The 11,547-nt window shown below is 43.7% G+C and overlaps 1 protein-coding gene across 1 annotated transcript; it reads right to left on the bottom strand.

The window, feature by feature from the left end:
- Positions 1-6,630: 6,630 nt before the first annotated feature.
- LOC123040277 (xaa-Pro dipeptidase-like) lies at positions 6,631-9,258 on the bottom strand. Its single transcript, XM_044463164.1, has 8 exons — positions 8,907-9,258; positions 8,764-8,813; positions 8,591-8,651; positions 8,372-8,464; positions 8,142-8,291; positions 7,639-7,770; positions 7,326-7,453; positions 6,631-6,781 (listed from the first exon to the last, which is right to left on the bottom strand). Exons 1-8 carry the CDS (start codon positions 9,147-9,149, stop codon positions 6,667-6,669), a joined length of 972 nt encoding a protein of 323 aa, XP_044319099.1. The 5' UTR covers positions 9,150-9,258; the 3' UTR covers positions 6,631-6,666.
- Positions 9,259-11,547: the final 2,289 nt, after the last annotated feature.

Below are 11,547 nucleotides of genomic sequence, written 5' to 3'. Positions count from 1 at the left end.
CAAAACAAGAGATTTTGGTCCGGAGCGGTACTACCGCTTAGGAGCCGCGGTAGTACTACTCTGGAGCGGTACTACTGCTCAGGAGCCGCGGTAGTACTGCTCTGGAGCGGTAGTAAAAAATTACATCCGCTCTAGTCGTGGTAGTATCGTTGCAGCCTTTACCAAAACAGCCACAACTTTTGCAAACGGACTCCGAATTCAACGAAACCAAGATTGTTGGAAAGCTAACGACATGGGCTAACACAATATTGATAGAAATATCAAGAATAAGCAAATGAAAAATGGCCCAAAAGAAAATGGTGAGAACCCTTCCTCGGATAAGACCGGTAAAACCTCCAACACCGAAAACATCATAGAAGACGCATGCAAACTCCGTTTTCGATGAACTCAAGCTTGTCATCAAGATGACCATAATCTCTAAGACTCACAAAGAGAATCAAACAAGAACCAAGAAACATGATGCAAGGATGCAATGGTTTGAGCTCTCTACGAACGATACGATCAAGCAACTCATCAAGAGCCCCCCTTGATAGTACGACAATCGATCCTATAACCCGGTCTCCCACAACTACCATGATACCGGTAAAATAGAAAACCTATCAAGGGCAAACCTTTGCCTTGCACATGGTCCATTTGAGCTAGATGATGACGATCTTCACTCCCTCAAGTTGGACCACCTTTCTTGGTTGCGTTGGCTCGATGAAGACTAGTTGATTGCTCCCCCATACTCCACTATGGGTGAGCCTCTCTTCCGCACATCTTCACAAGTCCATTGTCACCACAATGGACGGCAAGCTTCAAGCATTTGATCTCTTCATGATGCTTCACTTGAACTTGCACACCACAACCTAACCCCACAAAGAACTCTCACGAAGATCATGGGTTAGTACACAAATCGTAATTGACAATGCTTACCATACCATGGGATCGCTTGATCGCTCTCGGTACATCTTCTATGCTTTGTGTGTTTATCAACTTGATTCACTCTTTGACTTAGTCTTGATCAACCTTGAATCTTTCCAACTCTCTTCATTTGGATGATGTCTTGAAGTTAAACATGAATGATCACACACTCTTCTTCTTCAAGACATGCTTGCTATAAGCACAACACTCATATGACCAATCTTTGGATAATTCCTTAATAGCACCTTGGTCATCACAAACTCTCCTTGAAACCAACAAATGGACTCCAAGAAAATCCTATGGACAAACCCTTCAAGTATAACTCAAGGCAACCATTAGTCCATAGAGATTGTCATCAATTACCAAAACCAAACATGGGGGCACCACATGTTCTTTCGGTGTTCCTGTAGATATATCATTCAACATCCTGTTGGAAGCTTCGGCGTTCTGAATGATCAGAAGAAAAACAATATAATGTTAGTGTGACGCTACTTATGTATGTTGGTACCAAGCTTTATGATGTATTGGTGTGCTACACTTGATGATTTATTGGTTGTGCATGTAGCACACGAAGTGTATTTGTATTGTTGTGTGTAATTTTTTTGAATTTCAATAGCATGTGAAGTTCATGTTTCAGAAGTGTGAGAATTGGCTGTGGTGATGTTATAGATGCCTTTGCATTTTCTTACCTGGACAAAAATGAGAATCTGCATGAGCCACCTCTTTTGGGTGGTGTTGGTGGGACCATCCACAGGGTGAGTAATGAACTTCTCATGCACTCTGCAAGACCTTGTTAAGACAAACTAGATTAAATGTACTCTCCAAAAGGTGCGACACATGAATATCAATTTTATACAAAAAACATTGACAATAAAATTAATAGAGTGTTATTAACATCAAAACAAGTTATCATAGATAAACTTAAAAATTCAGAAATACAGAGATTACACGTATGGTTCACACAATTAAGAATGGGAAGTGGTTCTTTATATACAAAACAGGAACGGATAATTTAAACAGATTGAGCTGCCAAACATATAAAAAATAAATTGCATGCCCATATTCCAAATATTAACTGAGATATTCTAAATATTTACATTTATGAGCAGTTTTCCATTAGCCAAAAATTTTCCCAATAAACATTTGAAGCTTGATAATATACTACCGATTTTGCAGATTGTACTAGAACCCTCGGAGTTTGTGATTGAAATTTCAGGGACTTTTTGTCCATATGGTCAATTTCCGAGCATCATAAAGTCACTTATGCTTGTGACCAACTTACGTACCTATGGGCCTTTTGGGCAGCTACATGGAACTCCTTTCCACTCTCGAGTGAAGAAAAACGGCAGTATTGTTGGCTTCTTTGGGTGCTCAGGGGAATTTCTAGATGCAATTGGTGTTTACATTCATCCTTAGTTTCTAAACCTTAGGTACGACTTCTCAGTGTTCTTCTTTTTTCATGGGGAAGAATTCTCAGTGTTCTATGAATATTGTCAGTACTCAAACTCTGTGATGTGTTCCTATAACAAATAAGACGGTTCCTGATTTTTGTAATGATGAAGTGAATGTTGCCAATAGGGGAAGAACATTTTGGCTTGAACCCTGTCCATTCAAAGTTTAATTGCATTGATGTGTCATTGCTTTAATTTGACTTGATATTTATGTTCTTCCACACCTTCAGTATGCATTGACATATATTTTTCTTCGTTTTGCTGGGAGTTTCCATCCCCCAAATAGCCCGCCGATGCTGCAAGAAAAGGATCATTTGATGGATGACGCCGCTGAAGTATAGCTTCAAAGAACCAGGTCGCTGGGAGTACACCACTTTGCGCAAAACAGAATAACATGTTACATGCGTCGCCCCCAATTTGCTTAATCCAAACAGGCACGCACACGCACACATACATACTTATTTTCTCCTACTTTGCTCGGATTTTGAGCTTACTTGGGTGTTAAGACTCTGTTTCGATTTCTAATAATATGGCTGCATGCATCGACTGATGCAGAGGCCAAAGGTATTCCTCCTTTTTCAAAAAAAAAGTATCCCAAACGTTAGTCGAGCAGGCAGGACTTGCTAAGCAGTCAAGGCCCTGGTTTGCATTGCGATTACAAAAACACTCGGCGTGGACCACGGCATCCAGTCCAAATTGGTTCGTGGCACCATTCAGTGCTTCTATGAGATGTCAAGCAATCAGATTCCCACTGCATCCTAGCTGCAGCCCAATTTTTTAGAACCAGCCGCAGAGTTCTGAGCACAACAGGACACATAGTCCAGGGGACACCTAACAAGTTACAAACGATATTAAACCAAAACGAACACAGGGCAGCACAACACCTTTTCCGCAGCTCCACCATCTTGGCGACGATCAAGTCAAAGATCAACCTCCAGCAGCTTCCTCGCCCCAAAGAGCCGCTGGTGCTGCAAGAAAAAAAAGGAGCATTTCATGCATGTCATCTCATCGGGTTGTTGCACAAGTTTAACTTCAAAACTCAGGTCGCCAAAACAGAGCCGAAGCCGCCAAGGATAAAAAGAGCAAACCACACAAATGGGCAGCTAAGAAAATAGGTGGTCAAACAGTCTCAATGTGCTCAAAGAAGGGGCAAAGCCAATTGCCCGCACCATACATCTATTGAAGTTGCTCCCTAGTAGGGACTCTATCCAGAATTACTTGCAAGGTGAATTATCCTGCTCTGTAAAGGGAAATACGATGCCCGTGTAAGTTAGAGCTCTATACATCGACTTGCGGTGTAGATTTAGTTAGCAGTGAGCTCCCACACAATAGTCATCCTGATTAGGTTAGGGAATTATTAGAGTAATATTACACAGTTAGTACAAGAAGTTGTCGTGGATACACAAGTTAGAAATCGCACAAGTTAGTAATGTTGCACAAGTGATGCACAACCGGTGGTCCAAATCAGCCTAGGAGGTGAGGGTGCGGTGGTACCACAATGAACCTCCTGTGCTCAGTCATCTCATCGCAATCGCACCCTGTCTCTGACATGCTTGATGTTGCTCATGACATACTTCGAGTGGACGTCAACCCTCCAGGAAGCTACAAGGTCCGTCCTACCCTGTTGCGCTCCCAGACTCCCACACAAACTGCTCGAGGAGCATCCACGTGCCGCTCAACTGCTATGACCTCTTCCTTTGAAACCCATGACGGCCTCGCACTCGTCCTCAACCGGCAACACTACCAGCTCCTAGTTTGGGATCCTGTAAACAGTTGCTGGACCGACGACGAGTTCATTGCACCATGGGTACAAAGTATGATTGGTTTCTTCTTACCACCATTACATTACACCATGGTTCTTGTAGGAACATTGCACCTGACTAATGTACCCTAAAGATCATCAAACAAAGGCAAACCAATTTTTTTAAAGGGCTGCGCTGCACAAAATTTAATCTAATGAAATGATTGGCGTGTAATACGATTGGTTCAATGAACTATATTAACTAACTAATAAAGTTCAGTAATAAGTAAAAAAAGATAAAAGAAAGAATTATAAGGTACTACTACACTACTTGAAATAACCATCTCGTTTTTTGATAACCAAGCGACATGACCTGAATAGAGAGAGAAATTGGCGAAACTAACCTGGGCAATGCGGACACAGTCATGGGAGGAGGGTTGGTAGTGATGGGTGGAGGGCTTCCCAGACCTCAACTCCACACATGTGTTATTAATTATCTGCTAAGCTATGGTTAATTTGTGCCGCCTAGTGTGGAACTAAGGCCCCAGAAGGTCATAGAAAAATCGCTATCAACCCTCCGCCCATGGGCGTCTCCGGATCACCAGGTTTGCCCACGCCTCTTTTTATTTAGGTCATGTTGCTTATTCGCATAAATGACCAAGGGTAGGTTGGCCCACGCCACTTTATATTTAGGTCATGTTGCTTAATTCTCATAAAAGATGAGATTGTGGTTCGAAGTATCGAAGTAGAATATTAGTATTTTTATAATTATTTTCTTTGTTCATCTTATTTTTATCTATTACCGAAATATATTTATTAATATATTTCAATAAACTTATCTCCGCGCATGGGACGTCAATCATTCCATCAAATTATATTGTGTGCAAACTTGAGCGTTGTGGCCCTCTAAAAGATTGTTTTGCCTTTGTTTGATAACCTTTAGGCTACACTAGCGATGTTGCAACAAGGACTATGGTGCAACGTATTGTTGGTAACACAAGTAGTAGCGGATCCAGCCTCTGTGTCGTGGCGGATGAGCTTGCTCGGAGGCGCATGGACGTGGCCACCACAGCTTCTACCCGCATCGATGTGGCTGGATCCGCCGGTCATTGATGTCCTGAAGACGAAGAAAAAGGAGAGGAGCGAGAATTCTCTCCACGGAGATGTCTAACCCTAGCGGCGAAGGAGACAAATCACGGCAGAGGGTATCGGCATCTCCGACGAGAAATTTCTCGCTCCATTCCTTTTTCTCCGTGTCCGGCAAATCAATGGCCGGCAGATTTAGCCGCAGACGTGGCGGCCACGTAAGTGCGGATGGAAGTCGTGGCGGCCATATCCATGCGTATTCGAGCAAGCACGCCTGCCAAGTCGCAAAGGATGAAAGCTCCAGCTGCGCCGTGTTGGCGATCTCTAGCTCAGTGTTGGCGATCTCTAGCTGAATCGACGACGAGGACAGTGCACATGGAGGTCGACACAGGGGCGGTACGGGGTCAAGACGCGTGGGCTGGCTTCAATGTGCTCAACAAGCACATCTTTCCCCACATCAAGAGGTGTCGCGCCACTGATGATGGACTTGTTACCACTCAGTGTGCGGTGGCGAATGGCGAAGAAGGTGCTCATGGCCGCCTCGAAGCCTCCAAGGAGCATGAGCTCACGTGGACGCTGCGCAAGTCCACCGTCTAGCACTACCTCATCAACGACGAGTGAGCATGACAGCGAACATACCGACAAACTAGGTTTAGGTTTCGTCTGTATGTAATTCATTCGGTATGTTTTTATGAATCTGTTTGTTGTTCGTTTCCGTTTGTGAAATGTGTTTGATGAACTGTACGTGACCTCACTGAACAATTTCTCGTGCGAAGTAGCTTTTCAAATTATGCAGTACCGTTTTGCATATCTGTTCCGCCTGACGAATTTGCAACCCGTAAAACCAATTTAAGTGTACCCGAAACTGGTTTTACGGTTTGGGATTTTGGTGGATCTGCTAGAGATGATCTTAGCCGGTATTAATTATAGACCTAGATAGGTGCATATGCCAATCAATTTTCTTTCTACTCTTCCATCATATTTATAATATATGTAAGTATGTTGATTTCCTAACAATAAATTTTTAGCACGGCCAGTTGTATGCGAATAATTTCAATCTTAATAAAAAATTGTGAGATGGTCACAGTACGCCAACACTGATCAGCAAGGCCTACAGTACACACGCACGACGGTACAACTTACAAGCACAATGATGCTGTTGTTTGTTCAATTTTCTTCTGCAACTAATTGCACCAAAGCTACGGTAGTCGAGCAAACAATTCAGTGGTCTGTGGTCTGTACAAAATCAGAAGGCAGAGGTACCATATGTCGTTTCTTAGTTGGTACTCAACAACTATACAGTTGACAAATTTTTCTTCGGGAAAAGTAGTTAACAGAGAAAAAGGTACATGAACTCTACTGCCTGAAACTAAAATAAAGCATGCCCTGTTCCAAATAGCTAGTATGCATTGAAAACTAATCATTCCAAAGATATTTGAGCTAGTGCTATCGACAACATAATCTGAATTTTTTCGCTGGTGCGATTTACAAGCTCGAGCAAGTAAAAATAACACCAACAAGTAAGCTGCATGCCATAAGCATCATAAAAAAGTGTACCTGGTCATTTGGAGCTCCCGCATGTCCATAATGAAGAGTAGAACTGCAAGATAAGAAGTAGAGTTATATAGCACACAAGATAGTTCAACTCGAAACAAACTCATATACGATAGGCATGGGACTATTATTTTTTAACTAACTAAGAAAACATTCCTACATAACTTTCCGGACTCATCTATTCACAGAAGTCAACAAATAGGCAGTGTTATGCATATAAATAAGTGAACTTGAAAAGGGAGACCTACTGAAATTACAAAAAGTGATCTAGTAGTTCATTCCGACACTAAGGAACTCTATACTAAGATGTTTATCTCCAATCTTTATCTCATACTACAAGAAGTTCATGGTGTTAAGGATTTGAAGAATATTTTCTCTAAGCTTCATCTAGAAACAATGCATAAAAAACTACGTATACTGTTGGCACTGGGATGGTGATTTGGTATTACAATATCCGTTTGTTAGCTCAAGTGACAACTTCTACATATATGTTACACGAAAATGATTAGTAAAACAATTAGTAACAATTTCACCATATTTGTAAGTACTCATTACTTGCTTCACATATTAGACATAATATTTAAACTCGCCTGTTGTGTCCAGTAGCACATATACATGTGTAGGAGCAATGTCGGCAGCCTTCGTGCATAGATGCATGATGAATAAAGATGCTTTCTAACTGATATTCCTTCATGCCTGGTTTTATCTGCCTCATAACCTTGTAAAGTTGAAGTTAACAATCAGATGTGTTTAATTTAACTCTAAAAAAGTGTGTATGTGAGTTAGAAGTAGTAACACCGAAATGATAGATAGACATAGTGAGTATTTCTACCAATAGGATGTCTAAAGTAATACCAGTAGGGAAGTTGGAAACAAACTATTAGCATTGATAACTCTTTATACCTCAATGTGTGCTTTGGAGCTGACATCATTAGCATATTGAATGAAGGCAAGCTCCATGTCAGATTTTATAACACGACATTCATTTAAGATAGGATGAAGCGTGCTTAAATCAGTGTCAAACTTCTCTATCCCCTGGCATGGACAAAGAAAATGCATGGTAAGTTAGTAACCCAAATACATAACAACAAAGTCAAAAAGGTGTGGAAGATATTTACTTCTTTATACTTATTAGGTATGTATGCCATGTCAGAAAATGTAGATTTGACTTCAAGATGTAGTTGTGGTCCAAAAGAACATAGTAATGCAATATTAATGTGAGTCATTGCGCTTTCCAGTGACAGTATTTTACAAAACCATAAAACTAAGCATTGAGGTTCAAAAGAACATGGCAATGCAATATTAACATGAATAATTGTGCTTTCCAGTGATAGTGTTTGGCAAAACTACAAGACAAAGCATCGTAACCTGTGTCATGCTAGTGTGGCTAATTATATATCACATACCTCAAAACTAGCAGGCTTTGAGTAATTTCCACTGTCAGTATTCTTTCCGTACAAGAGAAAGAGAAGGGGCTCTCCATGCTCACTAAATTTACATTGGAGAACCTGTGCAAGCTCATCAACATAGAAGACAAAATCGACCTTGTACATATCCTGTCAAGATTTAATGAAATATTAGGCAAAATCGGAGTGTAGCGGCACATGCCCAATATGGCCTCTAGAATATTAAATACCTTGAAAGAAGACAATTCTTTTTCACCATTCCAAACTGCGTCGTCAAGTGTCAACCTTGGAGCAAATAAGATGAATTGTCCAGAGGCAATGTCCTTGGTGAACAACAGAAGGACAAGTTAAAAACATGGCATCAAATAAGCAAGAATTCACATCATAAATAATTAAGCATTGAAACTACACGTATGTATGTGTCATGGAGCTCAAGAAAGAAAACTTACCACTGCATCGTAAAACCCCAGCTGTCGCACACCGAAGAGATAGGCGAAGTAGCTCTCCTGCCTGGAGACATTACCAATGATGGGCGTATCAATTCAATCTGCCATGCATGCAGATGCAAGAAACTTACGGCAAAGGGGAAGTAGGGAAACGGCAAAAGGAAAGGCGCGTTCACCTGAAGAGCGGGACGCGGTCGGTGCAGTAAAGAGTCTGCTCCTCGCCGCCCTTGAGAATTGAGACAACAGTAGACGTACCAGATTAGCAGAGGAACCCAAATGGGATAGGGAGAGATCAACGGGGAGCGAGCGTAGAACGAACCTTGAGAAGGACGAGGCCGCGGAGAGGGCGGCCGGAGGCTGAGAGATGAGCTCTAAGCGCGGCGACGAGGCGCTCGCGGTTGCCAGCATGCAGCTCCATGGATACCGCGGGCGGAGCAAGGGAGGAGTCGCTCATCTTGCACCATGCTTTTAAATAGCACGCTATAGCTCCGCTATACCACCCTATAGCCTTGAGAAGATGTCCTCCGGTAAAAACTTTTCGTCCAAACATATGAACAAACATTTTAAATAGTGCGCTATGGCACAGCTATATATAAGAGCTCGGCTGATAAGGCCTTTAGCGCCCTATTTATTTTTAAAACTATGTCCTGCACACTCCAACTAGTATGAAGTGCGCGATCAAGATGGCTCCTAATATTTGATTTGATCTACGGGTGGATGCGGCACCCAGCTCGAATATATAAACGAGGAAGGGCAAAAATGCTACACGTACGGCCTTTTACGGGACTGCTACAAACCCTTCCATAAAATCTCTCAAGCCCCCCTGATTTTCACCCGTGTGGGACCCCTCACACCCCCATCATCCAATTAAAATATGCCAAATCAGAGATCAGCCTGTAAACTTAAGTAAGCTTCCGTATGTCTAGCAAAACTCCGAGGAAGGGTGTTGGGTTTAACCACGATATAGCGGAGTCCCTGTCCGACACGGACTAGTACGTAGCAATCACCGAATAGGAGTAGGCTATTCAAAGCAATAAAATCCGAAGGCACGATACGGGCCTTTTGCGATCAACTCGATCGGCGTGTCCTCGTGAAGTTGGCGTGTGCGTGTGTTTCGTCGCGTCGGGCCGTCCATGAAGCAAGCCGGCGGCCTTGTCGTTTCATATACGTGCATGTGTTAGCCTTCATTCACGTAAGGATCAATCCACCTGTGTGCTTGCCTGCCTGCCTGCCTGCTTGGTCTAGTTAGCTTCTGGTACGTGCGTGTTCTAGCCAAAAGCACCGGCTAGCTGAGCATCCGGAAGTCAGCTTCGGTCAGAAACATCGGCCTTGTCCGAAAGTACTCGAAGAGTCGGAGGGACCTAGGCCAACAACTGGTTGTTGGCACAGGCCCCCTGCAGTACGTTGGGCGGTAGAGGAGCGAACCGTGTTTTGTCTCTCCTAGGGCACCGCAGCGCTCTGGTAACGACGGTACCCAGGGCTTGAGACTCTTTTGAGACCGTGATTTGATCGAGGTTTTCTTGGTGAGATTTCTTTCTTCCCCTATTTCCACCTTGTGATATCTCATGTGGGATCGGTAGTTTCTCGTTTCTCTGCTTTGTTCGGGGTGATTTAGGGGCAATCCTTGCATTGTTTCCCACCCTTGGTGATGGTGGATCGAGTTCTAGCGCGGCGGCATCGGGGGGAGGTGGGACTGCTGGCATGCAGGTGGATCACCTTCTTTTGGCTGGGGGAAGCAGTGCCGTAGCGTCGTCGCCGTCCGCCTCAGAAGACCCGGCAATGGCCTTCGATCCTGCATGGGAGGCAGGCCGTTCTGGCTCCGCTACTGGCGTCTAGGACATGTTGGAGCGCCTACGCCTCATGGTGGCGGAAACACAACCGGTGATGGTGGATGACAATGACGATGCTGATCTGGTTGCCCCGGATTGCGCATTGGTTGGGAAGGTCATCTCCCCTATTGTCCCTCACACCAACACTATTGCATTCACAATGAGGCTGGCATGGGAAATCCTAGGGGTCTATTGTTTCACCAGGCGGGCAACAGCCTGTTCGTGGCTGAGTTCAGCACTAAGATGGATAGGGATCGTGTCCTAGATGGCTCTCCATGGATGGTGGGCAAGCATGCTGTCTTACTCAAGGTTTCTGGTCCTAACATACAACCGCTGCAAGTGGAGTTTAAGACTCTCTCTGTATTTGGGCATGTATTATGGCCCTGCCCCATGATTGATGAAAGCCAAACTAGGCATGGAGTTTGCTAAGGCAATTGGAAGAATCGAGTGTGTAGAAGCGGACGCTGGGGTGCTTTCATCGTGTCTGGGCAGACATTCTGGTAGAAGAACCGTTGGTTTGGTATGTCACTCTCAATCTACGAAGACGAAGATGTATGAACCCTATGTTGTTATGTATGTGTGCTTTCCATATTACTGCTACTCGCCTACTCATGTGGTACGCTGGGTCATTCCTCTTGCTTTGTCCAAACCCAGAGACGTGTGATGTGAATGGAGACCTAACCCTACACTCTGACGGACCTGTCCACGAGATCTAGCAGATCCAGGTCAAGCAATAATTCTTCATCCTCGTCTTTTGATCCAAAGAACTGGAGTGGTAATACTAATACCCCCTCTGGTGATGCCAAGTCTGTTGGTACCTGTGGCAAGGCTGTCCCACAAAACCGTGAGGGTGATGGGGAAGCTGAGAGACATCCCCTCTCATGAACAACCCATTAGGCAGAGGTCATGGTCGCTCCTCTCGTGGCCAGGTCGTGGTCGGGTTGATGTTGTTGGAAAAGAGATATTCTCATCTTAGAGGATGAAAAGCAGTATGGTTGGGCTTAACCGCATAAGAGGAAGCCCACCAAGAACCTTGTTTGTGTACATATATCAGATGAGCAACCTTCAAGTTCTGCAGGCGTTCTCACTATTGTGGTTTCTGACAAATCTAGAAAAGATGTTGGCCCATGC

This window comes from Triticum aestivum, chromosome 2B, assembly GCF_018294505.1.
Source record: "Triticum aestivum cultivar Chinese Spring chromosome 2B, IWGSC CS RefSeq v2.1, whole genome shotgun sequence".
In the NCBI taxonomy this organism is placed as follows: Eukaryota; Viridiplantae; Streptophyta; class Magnoliopsida; order Poales; family Poaceae; genus Triticum; species Triticum aestivum.
The sequence above is the reverse complement of the archived record's forward strand: the minus strand, read 5'-3'. Positions and strand labels throughout refer to the sequence as shown.